The sequence below is a fragment of the Poecilia reticulata genome, chromosome 8 (assembly GCF_904066995.2).
Source record: "Poecilia reticulata chromosome 8, P_reticulata-male-v2, whole genome shotgun sequence".
Lineage (NCBI taxonomy): Eukaryota > Metazoa > Chordata > Actinopteri > Cyprinodontiformes > Poeciliidae > Poecilia > Poecilia reticulata.
In genome coordinates, this window is record NC_088837.1 from 12,111,297 (window position 1) to 12,132,092 (window position 20,796).

Below are 20,796 nucleotides of genomic sequence, written 5' to 3' on the forward strand. Positions count from 1 at the left end.
TTTAACATAAAATCCAAGAGTGCATTTATCTTTTCAACAATATAAACAGACAAAAAAAAAAACAGAACAAGATTAATTAAGCTTGGATTTCTGCTGCAGGATTTTATAAAGTGCAAGAAGGTTTTTAAGGCTTGACTTGAAGGGGAAAAAAACTTGCTAATTTTGCTGTGCTTGTGTATCAGGGTCCATAAAAACACAAGAGGCTAAACAATTTAATCGATTAGGTGAGGCTAACACATTTTTGCATGCATTCAGACTGAGTGGTTTAACATTCATGTCCAAATCTGTCAAAAGCTGCATAAGGTTTATTGACAAAGCAAAGCAAAATGTGCTGTTTTTTTTTTTCTTTCTTGAATCCATTGTTTAAAATGTTTTACTTTTTGAAATCCTTTAGTGAAAATGCACTTTATTATCCTGCTTTCTTTCTATTGCCAGTGTGCATTTATTAGTAAGTAATAAAAATTCCCTCAACTGAAGAGCCTCTGTATTTTTTTTTATACCACTTATCCATAAATTTCACAATGCAGACAGAACGATATGGCCATCAAGTGCAGATCTTGTATGAAACTTTTTTTCAAAACCTCCAGTGGCATTTCATTTCCTGGGTCTCCAGATATTCACAGTATCGTCGCCGGTGGACACAGCAACGATTCCAGCCTCCACACTCAGCTGACATTAGAAGGAAACAGCAGGAGAAACAGAAACAGATGAAATAATAAAAAAATGATTAGATCACTTTAACTAAAAAAAAAACAGTAATATGATCATTTTATTAAAAGTAGGAGCTAAATATAAAGTTAGATATTTACCTTCACCATATAAAAAGACACATTAACTTTTTTGCAGGATCAGAAGTCATATTGTTGTCTAAAGATACAACAATATTCCTCATGTAATTCTTAAATTTAACTAATAGAAATTATTTTTGTAATCCTCATTGATACAACAGTGCAGCGTATTAGTCTCATTTAATGCGAGTAAAAAAGGTGAGTCTTTCTATATGTGGAATGCAAATGCCTGCTTTCAGCTATATATACACAAAAGTTTGGTTATTGTCATTAAACATTTATATTTTTATTTATAGAACTGACCCCATGAACTACACCAGCATGACACAGTGTACATAAAGTCCTTGGTGGCCCACTTGGGATATGGATCTGCAAAACACAAGTGGTTACAAAGCAGGTCTGTGCTGGGTTTAGAAGTCAAAACAACAGAAATTCTCACTGAAACCCACCTTGACGGTTTTATCGGTAGAGCAGGTGTAGAGGCTTCCTGCAGACTTGTGGATGCCAGTAACCAGAGCCGTATGTCCCACATCAAACCGGGAGAGGATCTTTAAGGTGCCGGTCTGCATGGAGAAGGAGTGCAGCATGCCTTTCTTGTCTCCAGCCCAGACCTCATAGCCACTGTAGCTCATGGAGGATAAATAGGAGCTCAGCTACAAAGCAGAAACATTGACACTATTTAGTCTTAAATCTGGATGCACAAGAGCAAAAAATAAATGTTATAGGCAGTAACATTTATCTCCACCTTAATTTTCTTTAATGCCTTCATTGCCCTGCAGTCATAGACTGCCACAGTGCAGTCTTCGCTCCCTGAGATGATGTATGTGTCGTCAGCAGCCAGGCACATTACAGCATTACCATGGAGATGAACACTTTTAATCAGTGGTTCAGCAGCTGGAAAACAACAACTTCGTTAGGCCATGCTGACAAGGTCATTTGTATGATTAAACATTTAGAAAACCTCCAGATTGAGCAGGAGTAATTGTCAGTGATGGGGCTATACAGCAAAACTGACTCACTTAATTCATGACTTAATGTCTTTCATGGAAGTTGATTTTTTTAAAGCCTCAATGGCACTTTATATAGGCACTTTATAAAGAAGACCAACACTAAAAACATTTTGTCGAAGAGGAAGGAAAGAAAAACTGAATTTACGGGATACAAATGCTTTCACAAGGAACTCTATGTGTGAAATGTTCTTACCTCTCATGTCATACATATTGATCCTCTTGTTAAACGTCCCGGCCAGTAAAACATCGTTCTGACAGGACAGGCAGAGAACAGCTGACCCGGTCCTGATCAGGCCTCTGTTGGTGCCGCCTGCCTGTAAGTCCCACAGCCTCACCGTGCTATCAAAGCTCCCCGAGGCCAGAAGAGGACCCTCGGATGCCAGGCACCAGACCCAGCCCTGATGGGATGTGAAGTCGCCTTTCCTTCCCAGCGTGTGCAGCAGTGTGCCGTTAGAGCCTTCCTCCAGGTCCCAAAGTTTCACGTCATAGTCTCGCGACCCTGTGGCACAAACTGCTCCCTTTCCTCCAAGGAGGAGCACCGAGTTAACCAGGGCAATGTGGCTTGAGGGTAATGTAATGCACTCCAATGCCGGGGGAGGACTAGGACTTCTGGAGGGTTGGTGTTGGACCATTTCCACTCTCCCCCTGTCGTTGAGATGTCTTGGGTAGGCAAAGTCGTTTTGGTCACGATGAGCTGCGTCTGGCCCCGCATCCGCATTGAGCTCCATCCTCCCATCCTCAATCAGTGCAGCTGCGTCAACCTCCAGCCTGCCTTCCAATCCCTCTCTCAACTCTTCCATCTGGGCCTCATCTAAGACTGCCTGTATTTCACCATTCTCCACTTCCATTACTACTTCTATACCTTCATCCACACCATAAGCAACCTCCTGTGCTGCCACTCCCACCCTAACCACCTCATCTCCTCCTTCATTTTCATGTCCATCAGCAAACTGTCCTCTCTCCTCCAACCTCACGCGATCCATTTCCTCCTCTGATTGTTTGGCCACATGTTGCACTTCACCTGCCCAGAAGGTAATGAGCTGCTCCATCTCCAAGCAAGAAGTGGGCCAGTCAAAGCCATCCCTCGGCCCAACTGGAAACCTCACTCTTGATCCAATTAGTCTTTGCGCCCGTAGCTGCCAAGCTGTGGTGTCTTCACCTACTGTACTCAAAGTGCGACATACCTGAAACACGGTAAATTATGAGGAATCTTCTCTTTGTGCAGGAGTGTCTATTACCCTTAAACTTTTTCAATTTTGTCTAATATTACATCTTCAAACTCCGGTGTATTTTATTGGGATTTCAAATAGTAGGCCAAAACAAAACGGTAATTGAAATAAAGCCTTCACTGTTATTTGGCTCAAGTGTAATTTCAGATTTTAATTCGAAAATAAAAAACTACTTCCACTTTTCAGCTATGCACTGCTTTGTTTCTCCGCATAAATTCTGATAAAATACACTGAAGTTTTTCTATGAAATGTTCCAAAGGTAATTCTGACAAATTCCCATGCTTGTCCGTCCTACCTTTGGCAGCACGTTGATCAAACAATGTGCTGGAAGGTACGAAGCAATGTGAGTTAGGATCTCCCATGGTAATAACAACAAGTCACTTGATTCAGCAGCAGATGGTGAGGGACTTGGTCCTGCTGATGGTGAGCGAAGAGGAGGGGAAAGACTGAAAGGAATATGCAGAAAAAAAAATTAGTCATGACTCATCTTCATCTCGATAAATATGAAGACATAGATCGATGGGAAAAGAGAGCTTTACCCCTGGAGCTCCATGTTGGAACGGTCAGTACATGGAGAGTTCCGCTGGTCCAGTCCATCCGGAACTCCTTTCCCTGATTCTGTTTCATGTTGGTTATCTCCAACCTCAGACATCTTTCTTTTTCCTAAAATGACCACTAACTCAACAGCTGTAAGCAAACATCTCTCTTGGCTAATGATTCTGATTCATTAATTTAAAAAAAAACGTCCCAAATTGTTCTAATGTGACAGTTACATCTGATATTTTGATTAAACAGTAACCATCTAGTTTAAAAATCACTATTTTCTTAACAGCTTTGCATACACTTTGCTAGGTTCAAGGTGGAGTTGCTGTCTCCGGTTGCGAGTCTTTAAAAAGGTGTGTTATCTCTAAAAGAACTCACCCGAAACGGAATACGACAAGCGATAACAATCAAAACACAATCCAAAACAGTCTACTTCAGGGCTGTTGGGAAAAATCCTAAATTCAAAATACAACTTCCGGTGCACACGGATGACGTCACCAACCGCAACAACGTTAGTATTTTATTTTGAGTTTTCACCTTGGAGAAGTTCGTTGTTCTTCAGTTCTAAATTATTTTATGCTCACTAGAGTTTCCTTGGTATGTTTTCTTTTCAAGTAACCAGTGTGTTAAGTTATTATCGGTGCCGCACCCTGATGTTGCAGTGGGTTTAAACCTGCGTCATTGCGCGACGTTGTGGTAAACACGCTCTTTTGAGTGGCAAAAACGTTCGTGTCGGCTTCCATCAATTTTTCAGTGTTACTTTTGCTATTTTAGCAGTTTGGTCAAAACAAAAATATGTATTTCTATATTATTTATTTTTATGTAAATCAAAATTACTCAAAGTCCGCAACCATCTTTTTTCCGTCTTTTCTTTTTGCCACTCAGTGGGCGCGGCCTTAAAGAAACTTACCCTAAGAAATAATTAACGGAGCCCATTTTATTTAGAAGGGCTTAAATATAATTAAGCATCAATATTATTCAACTGAAGATTAAGCCTTGCTTGGAGCACATTCACATTTTAGGACAAAGCATATTTATTGCTATTGACAGCTCTCTCCTGCCCAATGTCATTATAGTGCTTGGTTCTTCACGTCCTTTATTATGCACTAATTTACATCTTTTTTTTTCCTCTGGCCCACAATCAAGCACAACTTTAAACTGTCTAGCACAGGGGTGTCAAACTCCAGTCCTGAAGGGCCGCTGTCCTGCAGTTTTTAGATGTGCCACAGGTACAAAACACCTGAATCAAATGGCTTAATTACCTCCTCAGTTCTCCAGAGCCTTGCTAATGACCTAATTATTCTATTCAGGTGTGGTGCAGCAGAGGCACGTCTAAAGGTTGCAGGACACCGGCCCTCGAGGACTGGAGTTTGACACCCCTGGCTCTAGCAGCTATGACCAAACTTAAAATTGAATTTCAATTATGGTGGCATCTGTGTCCCCAATAGTGTTCATTTCTTATATTCAAGGCTATTTTCACACAGGATCTAGTTATTTCGACAGCTTTCAATAATTTAAATAACTTGGCATCTATTCAGGTCTCTCTCATCTGATCAACATTTGGTTCATATTCTGGAACAATAAAGAGGGAGAGAAAAAAAATGCATCAACTGCACCATGTACACCATTACTGAAATTTACCAGTCAAGGATACTTAATTCTGCTTAGATGTACTTACACTAGTAATTTATAATTCAAGGCAAAGAAACACAGGAAAAAAAAAACTCCAACTCCAGGATAATTCACGTTTTATTTTGTAGAAATTTAAAAGCAAAAAAACTGCTCATGAAGTCTCTAAGAGTGGCATTCATTCCATATTGTTGTCAGGTGCCGTGGCACATAATCCAAACAAGACAGGTTTCAGATGTTACTCTCAACACAATGATTGTTCTATATATTTATCATTTACGGTACAAAACTTTCAGCCAACTCAAAGATCTAAAAAGGAAAAGGTTTCCCCTCTTCACAATTACTACATAAGGGTACATCAGATCAAATCCCACCTGCACCACAGGTCAGCAAAAAAGAAATTAAATTCATTTGCCAAGCTTTAGAATAGAAAAAGGTTGATTTGTTTTCCACATTTCCCCCTCAAATTATCTCCTGGCGTTGACTTGCCTTCAGCCCACATCAAATGTAACATAATCAGATGATAAGCTGTAAAACAAAAGAAAGCTTCTCTTTAAATAAAAAGAAAAAAAACTTTTGAAATCCAAAAAAATAAAAAGAAATTGTGCACAATAGCACAATATATAAAACAAATCAAAATAAATAAAAAAAAAAAACTATCATGAACCGTAAACAAAAACAAGGGAAAAAAAATTAAGTGGAAAAACAGAACATACATTGGAGTTTACTTTTGTTTTTTTTAATAACCGAATTAAACATTCTACTGTATTCGGCACAATTTCACTTGTGAGCGCTTGTCAATGCTTCCTTTTGCACCTCCAAATGAGCCGTGGTCTCACTGTGGTGCTGCAGAAAGTGGTTTCAGATCCTAAACAGTCATATCAGTAACAAAAAAAAAATAATCTGTCACATTTGTGGAAGGGAAAAAAAAAACAAAATAAAAAAAAAAAATCACATTAACCTACAAAATGCATAATCCATCAACAGAAGCTGGCATCTCTTTATTCAATCAGGCAGGAATAGATTTCTTTTTATGAAAACACCTTCATCTTTGGAGTTTTTTTTAAGCAACCTGACAACCAAAATCACTTTCTGACTGGCAACCAAATGCATCTGGAGGATACATGAAAGCAGGCATGAGTCAGACTGTACTCCCTAGAACAATTTCAGAGAAGGGCTGGTGCAAAATTTTGTCTAAGAAGTACTTCTGTAAACACCAACAGGCAAAGATCCACACACACACACCTCCAATGTAACCATCAACTATGGACAAGAACTTAAAAAATATAACCAACACTCCCACGGATAAGGTAACCAGTGTAATCTAAGAATTAAAATGACGCCCAGCATTCCCAGACGTAGCCTACACAGTATCAACAGGAGAACATATGGCAACAATCACTAGTTTGATAGGAAGCAGGAGCAGTACCATGTAAGTCCAGCAGCCAGGCTAGAAAACTGCTAAAACTCTAATGTTTAAGATCAGGGATGCCTCAAACATTAATAACCAAGAATAGAGATGCACTGAGAAAGGAAAAAAAAAAAAAAAAAGTTAAATCTTGGATATCTGCTATTTTCCCGGTCAGTGAATGTCCCATGTGCAATACTCTTAAGTGAAGATTACTCATAGCCAATTTCTGTATCAATAATGTTTCAGTTGAATTTAGAGGAGGCTTTGCAACCTATTAAAACATATTTGGGGGGGTTTAAGCTGCAAGAAAGAAAGATTTGATTTTTTACTACATATGTTCACAACCTTTTAGAAACCTTAAAGTTAACATGTCTAATTAAAGTTTCTTGGTCTCCTTTACCGCAAAGCGCCACATAGTGGCAGTGCAGCTCTCCCAGTGTGGACAATTCATCTTTCAAGAGCCACAAAGAAGCAAAAACAGGATTAATATTCTGATGTGAAATTATTTTATTATTTTTATTTAACTCAAGGCTACCACCCCATAAGAGGTTGCAGTAAAAACTTTACATCTCTTTTAGTGACCAAAGCTAAAAACAAAATAGCATAAATAGAGCCTTGCTTGCGTTTCCAAACACAGTAAGGTCTGCCAAGGCCTTAAGGATCTACATTCTTTAGGGAATACACAAGGAGACACTTGTTTCAGCAATGCTGACTGCCGACATACAATCTTTGCATTAAAGTGGCAAATCTAGCACATATGGCAAGAACCCTCCTCTTCTCACACTACAAATAACAGCTAATAATGAGACTGGAATAAAAAAAAAAAGTGACATTATTTATTTTTACTTTGTATTAATGGGTTTTAAACCCGAAATCAGAATCAGCTAAAACTAGTACTGGTGGCTGAAAGATATATAAAAAAAAAAAACAACTGAGATCGGAAATTGGCCACAAAAATCTGATCAGTGCATCTCTAACCCTGAAGTGTGAAGAGAGAGGCAGAAACCATTTCCGATGCATTAATAGGTGCAGTGCCTTCTTCCTATGATCCTATTCATCCCCGTTTAGGAGTTATGAATCTATGGCCTCGCTTAAGTCTTACTCTTAACTTTATTATCATTTTGCTTACAGCAGTCCTAAAAGTCACTTATCCAGAGAAGCTAACAACTTCAGTATCTTATCACTGTATGTCTTACAATAGAAATTATATTTCATCGGAACAGGAAAAAAAAAAAAAGTGCATTTATACCAGTAGGAACTCATTCTTGGTGATTTCTCTCGGCGAGTCCGTTTCTTTAAATATCCTAACAACAAAGCCACAGCAGCGAATGCGATTCTTGATCTGCTTACAGTATTGGCAATCTTGATGCATCAAACATGAACTTATTTTCTGAATCTATCTATAGCTGGTCTTAACGCAAACAACCTCGGTTAAAACTATAGGGGGCGATGATTAGAATGATCAGAGGGGGACACATGAACCAAAGCGGCAGACGGCCCGAAAACTGACAATTAATGCTACAAATAAACGAGACATTCACGTGAACATGCAACTTAAAGCCTAGGTTATGTGGATTATAGTATGCTGGAACTGGGTTGACGTAAACCTTAACTGCTTCTGCTGACGGGAAAGAAATAAAGTCCTACACTTTGAAAGGAAATCTACAGATCAGACGGAAATGTACATATGAACAGAGATGCGCATTTGTGTGAGTGTGCATATAGAAAGGTGTATGCAATTCTCTTGGAAAAGGTGCAAAGGTTCTGTGCACATCGTTACAAAGTAAAAGCATCCGTTTTCTGTTTTAACAGCTACATGTGAGCGTCCTACATGCTTTGTAGTATTTGCTGGTTCGGATAATTACTTTTTGTACCTATCTGCCCACCCCCCTCCCCTTCCAGACGTCACTAACTTGTATGAACAATCCAATCGTGAAGACGGGGGGGGGTCTGAACTCTGCCCCCCCACCCTAACCCCGCTGTGTTGCCCTCACCTACCTGAAGATCCCTGGATTGCGGTTGGCGAAAGTCACTTTAGAGTTTCTAGCAGTGAGGCATTTATTACGAGAGGTATACATATATCCCTGGTTTACCCTCCCTCAGCTACCGCCCTCATCCCACCCTCCCTCAGAGACAAACAGGGCGCAGGGGAAAAGGAGGCCATCCGCAGACTGGAGGATCGGGGCCAGTCGCATCCCTCCAGCTCCACTTTCTCCCCATGATTTGGGCAGTGCAATGAGTTCCCCTGTTACCCTCCCCTTCATGAACCTGGAAGAAAAAAAAAAAAAAAAGAAAAAAGAAAAAATAAGTCATTTTACGGGAAACTTCACTGGTCAGAAACACCTACACTGGTGAAAAGTGGGATTCTGGATCAGAATAATGAAATTGGGAACAAAATGTATCATTAGTTCTCAATGAGCTGGGTGTTTCATCACATCCAGAGGCCTTCGACTTGGAGGAAACGACCTTTCGAAGGAAAGGACTTACTTGACAGGTCAGTGGAACAAGGGTTGGATTAGACACCGTAGCAGGCCGATAGTCGCTCTTTCAACAGAGGGGGGAACTGCTCAGAGAACTGCTGCCAGTTCTCTTCCCCCACCTGGTCCTTGAAGCCATGTAGGATCTGGAGAGAAAAACAAAAAACATCCAAGTTCTTTAACACGCTTTCATAGTTGAATCTGCACTGGAAGGCTAATGGGCGAACATTTATATGAGGTGATGTTGAACAGAACCAGAATGGGGGGAAAAAAAGAAGATTAAAATTGGATTTGGTATGTGGAAACCCCCCCCAAAAAACCCAACTTATTTTTAAGTCATATCATACAAAGATACATCTGGTGTAGGTTTTAAGGGCAATTAGAAACAGAACCCTCATAATAAATTTTGCTGGACAATAAGTTGTAATGGTAATTATTGCAATAAGCGACAATATTGTTGTTCAAAAAGTTATTTATCGATTATGGCGTAATAACACAAGTTTGCCCTCTCAAAGACCAATAAACGTTGAGAGGGTTTTGTGAAAGAGGTTTGAACCACACTTCTCAGAATCATAATCCTCCGCACCTTGAAATCAGATTTCGAATGTCTGATGAATAATGATCATCACAGTGTGGTGAGCAAAGACCGAGCAGGGGAAGATGAGGATTACTCCTCATCTGTCACTTACCTTATAAAACATATCTCGCAGGTCGTCCTTTGGGCTGACCCATGAAGCCACAGCGTCACAGAAGAAAATAAAGTCCTGCAGAGATGAGATTTGTTCTCTCAGCACACCAACATGGAACCGTCGTGGTTTTATAATCCGACATGTTTAGCAGAAATAAATCACTTCACCTGTACAACTCCTGCAGGATTGACACCAATCATAACGCAGATTCCCCGAAAAGCCGAGTCCTTCTCCTCGTTGTCTCTAATATTTCTCAATGACGTGCACCTTTTATTAAAAAAAGAAGAACCTCAAGATATATGCTTTAAAACCATTTTCAAAAATAGAAGCTTTTACAAGTGACGCACCAGGGTCTGATGAAATGCTGCAGCTGTGGGGCCACTTCCTGAGGGCAGACGAACCCGAGTCTGCCGATCGTAATGGCTGCAGATGTGAAAACGCAACAAAAACGCTTCAGGTCATCTGTGGGTCTGTCAAGAGCACAACTCGTGTGTATCGGTGATCGTGTGTGTACCTGTGTTTTCCAGCAGAGTTTTGGGTGTGTTGGGTCTGTTGATGATCTCCACCAGATGAGGGAGCACCATGCCGACGTAAGGCTGCATCTCTGCACCTACACAGACGAGGAAAAACAAGGGAAGACAAGTGAAGCAAAAAAAATAAAAAATACTGCAACAACAGATATAAGATACTGATATTCATATCCTATAGATACATATGTAAGTATAAATACATAAGACAAAACAGCAACACAGTTTCCAAACAAGAAGCATTTATCTACCCTAAACTAAAATTCAGTATCTGGATCAGAAAATGTTTTGGGAACAAAATGTATCATCGTGTATCAATGAGCTGGGTGTTTCATCATGTCCAGATACTGAATTAAAAACAGAAATAAGTCATTTAAACCAGGAGCAGCTCTCTTACCCATTTGCATAGAGATCTCCCCGATGGCCCAGGTGGCGTTGTTACACACAGAGATAAACTCTGGGTTCAGGTTGAGCCCCAGGATGGGCATAAACTCAGCTGGAAGGAGGAAAAGCACACAATGCTTGCAAAAAGATAATGCTACTTATTTTCAGGCTTAATTAGTTAAAAACGAGTCATGTACGACAAGAGCAGATACAAATTTATTTCTAAGTGACATTTAAAGTGACTTACCAATGCAGGGCTTCACATGGAGGAAGCACGCCTTGGTTAGATCCCCCAGCAGGGCGAAGGAGCTTTGCCTCACTTCTGGCATGGTGTCCTGTGAAAGAACCAGAAAAATCTTAAGTAAAAAAAACATATCCACAAAAGTGAAGAGTCAAAAATTCTGTTCACACCTGCATGCACTGAAAAAGAAGGGTCATTATGTTCGATCGAGCCACTAGCTGCTCCACGTGGCCACCGAGCCCCTCGGCAAGCCCACTCAGCAGATCCAAGGCCACGATCATAAAATCCTTGTCTGGAGCCTCGTACTGGTCAGGATGCTGGTTGTACATCTGGACAGAGAGGAGAGGGAGAAAGTTTCACGTGCGTGGAAACTCTTAAGAAGAAAAATATTTGGAGAGTGTGTTCAGGTTCTCACCATGGCCTGAGCAAGCGTCTTCTGGACCAACGTGACGCAGCGCTGATAAACAGGCTCACAATACGGCAGGAAGCCGCTTTGAAGCGCTGTCGCTACGGACGACAGACACTGGAAGAAAAACAAAAATGTTTAGGGGTTTGCTTAAACATGGTAGCTAGAAAACTCAGGTTAAATTTATGATTTTGGTCATTTTAAAAAATAAAAAAATAAATAAAAAGTACTTGTTTGCTTTGGATGAGAAAATATATTTTACCTAAAAGAAACTCACCTCTAATAATGGGAAAAGATCCTTGTCTTCATCTTTTAGCTGATTCCACTTTGCTATTAAAGGGGGCATCAGCTTCTGAATGTACTCCTAGAAAACATGCCTCTGATTAGTGATGAGTAAATAAAGCAGAGACAAAAAAATCTAAGTCTTACAGCCCTTCTATTATAAGCATTAAAACTACATGGACCCACCATTGAAGGTCTATTAACACATCAGCCTACAGTAAGTTTAGCATGTCTACACAAGATGCATTTGCTTCGATGGTTTAGAGCCAAATTTTCCTATTAGATTCTGAACTACTTCCTCCACCAAAGAATCTGCAGCAAATTAATTACTTTTATGCATTATAGATTTTTTTTTAAAGGGGAAAAAAAGCAGATTAGCTGGAAACCAGTATTGGTCCAGAAAGGCATAATCAGCGCATTTTTAATTAGCAAATTTCAGTGTTTTCAAGACTGTTTAAAAACTGCCTGGCAACTAAAGAGTCATGAACTTTATAATAACTGGATCAATTTTTATGAATCATTCAGTCTTTCACCATGTGAAGATCACTTTAAATGAGTAATTTGAAGAAATTAGTAAAACAGAATTTTGTATTTTCAAATCCTTTAGTTTTTTTTTCCTGGATTAGAATACTGCTCAAGTAGTTATGTCCTAGTTTGTTTTTCCGTTGGAATTGCAATTTAAATTTCCTCCAACAAGACACGCCTTCAATGGCAACACTGACGAAACACTTGCAAATTCTCAGACAAGAGTCAGTCTATTATTCTCTGCTCTATGCAAATCTAAACATCATCTCAAATGGACTTAAATCACAAAACTAAGGTCATAGACGCAAGAAAGAACTGAATTAAAGAGGGGAAAAAAAAGACGACACTTACAGGTTGATTAAGATGGTGACCCACTGAATCTGCCAAAGTCCCGATAGCATCGTAGAGGATGAGGAGATTCTTGTGCTGGTACTTCCCGAAGGCAAACACCAGCGTGTCCAGGATGAAGCTCAGGTAGGGGACCAGTTCTGTGCATGCCTCCTCCTCCAGGGTGGCAAAGGAGCTGAAAACCCAAGACGGAAATTTTTATTTTTCTCAATCTGGGTGTAATTCATAAAGTTTAACACAAGCAGAACATGCGTCAGAGAAGGGGAAAAAAAGTGTATCATAGTTAATCAATGCATAGAAATTATCATGTCCACATAAAGAGGAGCCAGGAGGAGAGGAAAGCTGCTCACCTGCAGGCGGCCTCCTGCACCCTCTTGTTGCTGTCCAAGATGCGCTTCAGGAGCTCCGTCATGAGGGGCTTGAGGTAGGAGTCTGGGGGCTGGGAGACCACCCAATGCGCGTAGCGACTCAAGGTCCAGCAGGCGATCGAGCGCACCAGGGCCTTCTTGTCGCTCAGACTCTGGATGAGGTGAGGGATGAGCTCAGGCAGGTAGGGCACCATGCCCTGCATGCAACCTGGGGTGGGAGGAGAGCCAGAAGAATAGGAGAAAATTTATTTTGACAATCTGACAATAAACAGAGCGAATTGAATGATAGCGGCTGCAAAAGTAACAGTGATTTCTTCATGAGCTGTTCTAGATGTCTATAAACATTTAAAGACAGAAGGCAGCCCTCGCTGGTTAGACGAGAAGAGAAATCACCTGGAGAGCAAAATCAGACAACTTCAACACTTCCCTGTACAGGATTAGCATTTCTGATGTCAAAACTTCAGCATGGCTAAAGCACTGCTGGGCCAAGTCTGTGAGCAAATGCTCCACTGCACCAACTAGAGTCATTAATTATTCAGTATCTGGATCAGAACATGTTTTGGGAACAAAATGTATCATTTTGTTTCAATGAGCTGGGTGTTTCATCATGTCCAGGTACTGATGAGTTAAAAATAAACGGTCACCATGCAGAAATTCAACATTTCATTCAATATTTTTTTTTGATAGCTGAACACACCATGGCCAACAGCTACGAATTGGGAGCTGAATTTGTTGACAGCTTTATGAAAATCTCAGAGTTCAAAGGGCAATCATTTAAATTCTCCAGGAAATACATACATATACGGCTGTTAAGGTAAAGCTAGCCACACTGACCACTAAATTTATTCAAAATTTAATTTAAAAAAAAGACTCAACTACTACTTGTCTTCATTTTAAAAACATTTTACAGCAGTTAAACAGCATCACATAAATGGTGAAAAAAAGTTTTATGCAGCTTTTAGATTTACTAAAGAAAAATATACGTGATTGGAAATCAACCTCAAAAATTCAGAGTGGTGCATCTTTGAACACATAAATATAGATGTGAAGTTTGACACATCGATGTATGTGTTTAACTTTAGCAAGATTTAGCAAACTGATTAAAAACAACAAATCCCATTCCATAGATTTTCTCCCAAACACCACAAAACAATACAATCTGGCCTGCATGTGAATTAAATGCCGCAGCAACAGAAGGACATTCTGCTAATCTGACCTTCAGCTATGGCTCCAAGCACCAGGATGCCAGACTCCTTGACGACCCAGTCCGGGTGGAAGAGCAACCCTTTCAGAAGCGGCAGAAGGTGGGGCAGCAGCTCGTCACGGAACACGTTGGCCAGAACGTCGAGCGCTGCAGCTGAACACTTTCCTATTATTTCAAAAAACAAAAGGAGGAAGGGAAAAAAAAAAAAAAAAACATCACCTGATTATTTAAATATACAGACAAATTAACAAGGCAGGTTTCAGTTTCCATATCTGAAAATCAATTAGGTGGGTTCAGAAATAAATCGCTTACTTTTAACTAAAATTGTAATGAGGACCAGACTTACAGCCTGAAAAACACACACACATCCTTTTTTGACCCCAGTAACTAAATTTCTCATTACTTACGCAGGTTCCAGTCAGTCAGCGCATCGTCGTCATCGTCATCATCCTCATCTTCGATATCTTCGTCCTCTTCGCCCTCCCCTCCTTCATGCTGCAAGGTGACGGTGCGCGACTTGTGGAAGCGGGGCTTGATGTCCTGCTCGCTGTCCGGCACCGCCTCGTCTTCCTCCACATCTCCCTAAAAAACCAGGAAGTACCGCCTCAGCACCAAGCTGCTCCGTCATAACGAGCTCTTTGCAGTAAATTCAATCATGAATGCCTCAGGCGCGTCAGCAAGTGTGCAAGACACCTTCAGCATCTGCAAAGTACCAAATACTGCTCTTACCTTCAATAGTATGATGTCGATCTCTGAATACTTCATCCCGTTTACTAGAACAGGGGTCAGTCTAAAGAGGGAGAAGAATGAATTGGTAACAATGCCTTGTTAAAGTGTTCACACCCCTTGTACTTGTTCATATTTTGAGAGTCTATTCAAAACTTCAAAGCATTTGGTTGGGACTTTAGTTGACGGATCAATATAAAGTAGAGAAAGGGGGACGTTGCAGCAGAAAGCCTTTATCAATTGGATTTGACTAGGCCGTCCTAAACCAAACATGCTTCGTCCTGAAGGATGTGAATGATATCAAGCTTCATCTATTGACTCTGACCAGTTTCCAATTGCATGAAGAAGTTAAGCAACTTCTTAGCCTAACATTGCTGCTGGCACCATGTGACTGAATGCGTTTTGTGTGCAAGTAGAATTGGTCAACTCTGAACCACTTTCATATCACTTCTGCAACAAACACACAACCACCCTTTCAGAACCTACAGGACGATCCGAAGAAATCCTGGATCAGGTGATGTTTGAATGATTGAAGTTATTCCCCAAATTCAACAGTAAACCACCAAACTACACTAACAGTGCAAAAGTTACTCACTGCACCAGATGTCCAGACAGCGCCTCCTTACAAATGGGTTGCTCTGCTAAAGTCAACCAGAACTCGCAGGCTTCCAGAGCCACGTTCTCATCAGGATCCTGAGTCCGCTGCAGCATATACTGTAGGAGACGGAGAAAACAGAGTTCATTGGAGGCCCAGTATGAACAAAACTTTCCCTCAGCTTCTCTAAAGCCGCCTGCTGGCCTGAACTCACCTGAATGATGCTGTGCATGTGGGGGATTAGACGATCGATGCGGACTTCCAGCAACATGACCAGTGCTCGGCACACGTTCTTACGGACCTCGGAGTCTTCATCTGCTGCCAGCACAAACAGACTCTGAATGAGAGAGGAAGGGAAGCAATGTTAAGGATGCAAACCGTTTTAAAATGCATGCACCGATTTAATGACCGTCACAAGCCAACTAACCTCTATAAAGGTGTCAATGTTGTCCATGAGCGCCTGTGCTCTCCCGATGATGAACTGGTTCACGCAGGCAATAGCGTGGGACCTGCAAGGAAAATCAGTTCATCAGCATGGAAGAGAGATTTTTTTTAAACAAATATAACCTTTTTCTGCACTGAATAAATGTTTTCCCTCGTTTAAAACATTCTCAAAGTAAAAAAAAAAAAAAAAAAACTGCTTTAAAAGGGAAACCACGCTGCTGACAGATGGCCAGTTCTGATCACAGTAAGATGTCAGGAATTACTTTAGAAGCTGCAAAAACCATCTACGTCTCCAACTGCATGAGACACACAAGTAGCATTTCCTGCTCTCTCCTGTACCTAATCTTTGGACTGCAATGCTTGAAGAACTGAAGAAATTTAGGTATCATAACGTTGAGGGGCCTGTTCAAAGCGTCGCTGTCCAGCAGCTCCGACGAGTCCTCGCAGATCTTCTGCAATGCCCCGAACGAGCCCTGAGACACGGACATACACAGAAAGGCTGTCAAATCAAACGCAAACATAGACGGAGACACAGAGGAGAGAACGAGACGAAATCAGAAGATCGACGTAGAGAAATGGGGATTAAAAGTACTGCACACATTTCAACTTTCAATCCAAGCTTTAAACTATTCACAAGTTGGTCTAAAGAAGTATAGCTAGCCATCAGGAAGTAGATTTTGTCTAAAATAGAGTTATAAAAGTCGCAGCTCTGTAGGTACTGACCTCACAAGTGTTGTAATCCTCCGAGTCGAGCAAGTTGCAGAGCTGTGGGAGCAGCTCCGGCCATGATTGCAGTTCTCCTTTGGAGGCGATCGTAGTGATGAGGATGCCTGGCAGAGCAGAGGAGGCAGAGATTATACAACAGCCTCCACTCACGTTTAAAAATCAAACATACGGTCAGTTTTTGCAGGTGTTCTGGATCAGACAGTATGAATACAAAGACCTTCACGGGTACTCAGAGGTTTAAAATGCATCATCTCCAGAAAGTAACAGAAATAACGAGAACAGCTCATTAGCTTCATTCATTTATTTAGGGGAAAATAAAAATAAAAAAAACTCACCAATTGTGGCCCGGATAAGCGGCGACGGATCGCCGATGCTGTTGAGGCATTCCCGCTTGATGAAATCGGAAACTCCTGAAGGAAAGTTCTGGTAGTGGGCCTTAACATTGTTCTTCAGTATCAAACCACTCAAAGAGCGAGTCGGCTCATCTGAGCAGAGAAGAAATAAAGACATTGGCGTACGAATCGGGTGAGAGGAATACATGAAAGAAAAAAGTCACTTTTAAAGAGTTTACTGATTTGCATTTTAACATCATAAGAATTAAGGGCATAAAAAGACAGACATAAGAATATGGTGCGTGTTACGCAGGCATGTGGTTTCAGATCAGACAGTATGAATACAAAAACCATCAGTGGAGGTCAGGTGGTTTTTATGCATCATTTCCGATCCACATGTACAATCAGGCTAGCGACCGAGTCATCTTGATTTGATTTATTCTCTGCCGAAGTTACAGATTCAGCCGATTTAGTTATTTTCTGTCTTTGTATACATTCTAATGAAAGGAACATCCAAGCTAAACACTTGTAGTTCAAGTGTAGGCACAGAATGACTTAGAACTGCGTCAGCATACTTCAGACCTGTTGACATTCCCACGTGTATAAGAATGTCCCCAAACATGATTAGTGAAGCAAGGAAGACATGTTGACAGCTTGTAAAAATCATGTATGAATTAATAAAACATGACATAAGTTCATCTTCAAATTCCTAGAGAAGTGTTTGTATTCAACCAAACGCCATATGCTTACCTTCAGTTTTCAGTCTTGTGAGGACAAAGATGAGATAGTTGTTGAAATCGGGGAACTGATTGAGTTGTTCAAGTTTCTAGTAAAGCAGTTAAGGACAATGTTATTCACCAAAATCAGACGAAACACTTTGAGGAACTGTTTAAAGTTTAGAAGCTCAAACTTTGTTAAAGTACTTGCTTTACACATGTCAAATTAGCTCAATATTGAATTCAACAACCACCATTAATCCTTAGCATCAATTTTACAAAAAGGACACACTCGATTACAGATGCAGACAAATCTGGTGATGGCTGGTTTACATTTGGCTCCAGACGGACATTGTAACTACTTTAATTTCCCTTTAGGATTAATAAAGTATTTTTGAACTTACGGAGTTCATTTGACAAGGAGAGTTTAATTTCTAAAAAGCAGCATTTGCAGGTTTATGGCTGTATGCAGACACAGATCTAACCAAACAATCTATTGCCAAAATCAATCAGCAATGATTTTTAAAGATGCTCTATCATTATCAAAATGCATCACAAAATAGTATGTCTATCTTTAGAACTTTTTGATAATCTCAGCGACAAGGGATGAATCTACAGTAATTAAAGGAATACACATGGACCCTCTGGTCTTAGTAATGCTACCAACATTTATAGCTAATGCAAGAATGCCAAATTCAATTGTGAGATCAGTGTTAATTTTTAGAAGAACGTTCATGGGGTTCCCAATGGTCACAAAAAATTGCAGAAACACTATAGAACATTTTAAAACCTTTTTTTTTAGTGCTGAAAGAGAAATCAGAATCTGCTCAAATCTGTATTGGAAACTGATGGGTTACCCCTTAAAATTACACTGCAGCAGGATACTTGTTGGACTGCTCTTTGTGTGACAGTGTTGGGCGACTGGGAGTCTTTAAGCAGCTGGAGGACCTGCTGGAGTCCCTGTTCATCTGGCTGCCACTCCATCCTGTTGACACAGAAACAGCTACACTTCAACATGTGTGGCGAGATGCACGCAACACGCAGAATATGGTGAAGGCATGTGGTTTCAGATCAGACAGTATGAATACAAAAACCATCAGTGGAGGTCAGGTGGTTTGAATGCATCATTTCCGATCCACATGTATAGTCAGGCTAGCAACAAGCTACAATCTACAGGCACCAACGCAGCGCTGGCTCAAGTAGGAACAAATCCTGTCTGCTAGCAAATGGGTTTTAAGTAGAACATGTTTGCGGCACAAAAACAAAGCCATTAAACCACACGACCAGCTAAAATCTCCGTGACCCGGCTTAACCACCTCGTGTTAATCCTATCCCCGCCCCCACGCCACCCGGTCCGCCAGTCCACACAGCTGGTCTCAATATTTTTGCCCAAATTTCAACGCGGAGGTTGCCAGCGGGTGGGCCAAAGACACGCGGGTCATCGGAGGAGACGCGTGCGAAGAAAAGTTATAAGGAAACAAATGCGCTACGACCGGGGACTACCGCGATGCGACCACCAAAAAGAATATAATGGCGCGTTATCCCGACTGAATAATACACTGGCAGTTTAGCATGTGGCATGTTTTAATTGATCTACTTAATACAGCAGACCTGATGCTGCAAAAGTTGCCCTTCTACTTCAGGCCTACATGGTGAGGTAGTTCCCCCGGGTGTACTCACAATGTGCCCCGGGTTGAAACTAATAACTCCCCCGACTGTAACACAAACAGACCCGATCTATAATTATTCTGAGAACCAGAAGTGTCTAACATGTTTAACGTTACACGCTACTGACACAAATTCAGTAGTAATTTTAAAAATTAGCTGAACACGTTTTCCCGGCTACCGTTAGCCGCTAAGCTGCTAATGCTAAAACTACTAGCCGTGCTAACGTCGACATTCATTTTGATCGTTGCTTCATCAACATGTCTTCTAAAGTGTAGTGCGAACGACGTAATGACATACTTTGTTGAAAATAAGCCCCTCTGAAACTGTACCTACAATATTGATTGGAAAGTTGTATAATCAGTGCTGGGCCGCCCGTCTTCTGCTTCGTATCAGTTCAAATGAGCACGCCGACTTAAATTGACCTACAGAGGCTTCCGTTAAGCACAGGATTTCAGATAGTTAAGGTCACGCGAGATTATGTGTAAAACTTGTGCTAATAAAATAGTCTTCCCATTTTTGTAATCTTTTTCTCACAAAAAAGCTGAAACGTCTCTTCATTATTTAGTGTCATTACTGATGTTATTTGGCTAATAAATGTATTTTAGGTGATTGAGACATTTTAGATTTTTGTTGTGCAATAACGGTATCTTCCAAATGTCTCAACTTCTTCCTTGAAGGAATACTTTGTTTTTAAGTATCTAGAGGTAGTCTAGTGTACTTCAGAGAGATGGTTGTGACATGACTTATTACATCTAAGTATGTCAGATCATCAACCACTTTTGTGTATAACCCAACAAAGAACAAAATATAATTTTCTAATTAATTTATTAAGGGGGAAAGCTATCTAAGCTGATCTGAGTGGTCATAGGACAAAATGATTTTAAAGCCAAATGAAGCCTAAGTTGTACAACTCTGTCATAATGGAGTTACTTACAGCCTTCAGTATTTTCTGAGGTTGTACAGATTCACCTGACTGACATTCTAAAATCTCCAATTTCATGCTATTAAAAAAAAAACCTGGGTGAAAATAAAAGCACATCTAATCTATTATTTTTGTTTTGAGAATAAACCTCTCAATTTAAAGAGAAGTCAGGTGCCAGTAACACGTCCAAACACATTTTGCACCTTGATCAGTTAAAAGTAACACATTCGCTGGCACTGGTTGAGGTTTTGTTGTTGGTCACAGGTTCATGCACTCTATAAACCTGAGAACTTTTGAAATTAGTAACTGTATAGCATATAATATTTACACTACAAACAAGGTAAAGTTCAAGGGAAATTGTTATTAGCGTTTTGTGTCAAAGACAAGCTAATCCCTCCTTTATTCATGAGACAAAGTCTTGACTCTTGGGGAATATTTTACAAGTCTAAAGAAGGAAATACCATCTTGTAATTATCAAAAGGATGTTTGGAAGCAAAAAATAAATAGTCCTGGCCCAAAACTGTTTTTTTTTAAACTTTCATTCAAAAATATAAGTCAACATTTAAATGCTACCAGAATTAAGATTTACACTCAACAAGTTAAACA

At 40.4% G+C, this 20,796-nt stretch overlaps 2 protein-coding genes and 2 non-coding genes across 5 annotated transcripts; all 4 read right to left on the reverse strand.

Moving 5' to 3' along the window:
* Positions 1 to 467: 467 nt before the first annotated feature.
* Positions 468 to 4,684, reverse strand: fbxw9 (F-box and WD repeat domain containing 9). The gene is made up of 7 exons (XM_008416903.3): positions 3,567 to 4,684; positions 3,323 to 3,473; positions 1,992 to 2,982; positions 1,534 to 1,682; positions 1,238 to 1,441; positions 1,092 to 1,157; positions 468 to 669 (listed from the first exon to the last, which is right to left on the reverse strand). The coding sequence occupies exons 1-7, from the start codon at positions 3,677 to 3,679 to the stop codon at positions 595 to 597; spliced, it is 1,749 nt and encodes a 582-aa protein (XP_008415125.1). The 5' UTR covers positions 3,680 to 4,684; the 3' UTR covers positions 468 to 594.
* Positions 4,685 to 5,301: 617 nt separating this feature from the next.
* Positions 5,302 to 19,759, reverse strand: LOC103469302 (transportin-2). Of its 2 annotated transcripts, XM_008416900.2 has the most exons (25): positions 19,602 to 19,759; positions 18,486 to 18,585; positions 17,635 to 17,710; positions 16,888 to 17,037; positions 16,550 to 16,656; positions 16,166 to 16,299; positions 15,810 to 15,891; positions 15,597 to 15,719; positions 15,383 to 15,501; positions 14,791 to 14,851; positions 14,469 to 14,643; positions 14,074 to 14,226; positions 12,840 to 13,065; positions 12,493 to 12,664; positions 11,612 to 11,698; positions 11,344 to 11,451; positions 11,099 to 11,257; positions 10,935 to 11,022; positions 10,701 to 10,799; positions 10,291 to 10,386; positions 10,124 to 10,199; positions 9,944 to 10,043; positions 9,777 to 9,851; positions 9,098 to 9,233; positions 5,302 to 8,878 (listed from the first exon to the last, which is right to left on the reverse strand). In XM_008416900.2, the coding sequence occupies exons 2-24, from the start codon at positions 18,582 to 18,584 to the stop codon at positions 9,126 to 9,128; spliced, it is 2,673 nt and encodes an 890-aa protein (XP_008415122.1). In that variant the 5' UTR covers position 18,585; positions 19,602 to 19,759; the 3' UTR covers positions 5,302 to 8,878; positions 9,098 to 9,125. The 2 variants fall into 2 exon arrangements, with proteins under 2 accessions (XP_008415122.1, XP_017161915.1); XM_017306426.2 differs by lacking the exons at positions 16,888 to 17,037; positions 17,635 to 17,710; positions 18,486 to 18,585; positions 19,602 to 19,759 and having other exon boundaries at positions 16,166 to 16,325; positions 16,550 to 16,657.
* LOC145552702 (small nucleolar RNA SNORD41) lies at positions 17,208 to 17,275 on the reverse strand. The gene has a single exon (XR_014088833.1). It is a non-coding gene; the product is annotated as a small nucleolar RNA SNORD41 (small nucleolar RNA).
* On the reverse strand, positions 18,667 to 18,734 carry LOC145552701 (small nucleolar RNA SNORD41). The gene has a single exon (XR_014088832.1). It is a non-coding gene; the product is annotated as a small nucleolar RNA SNORD41 (small nucleolar RNA).
* Positions 19,760 to 20,796: the final 1,037 nt, after the last annotated feature.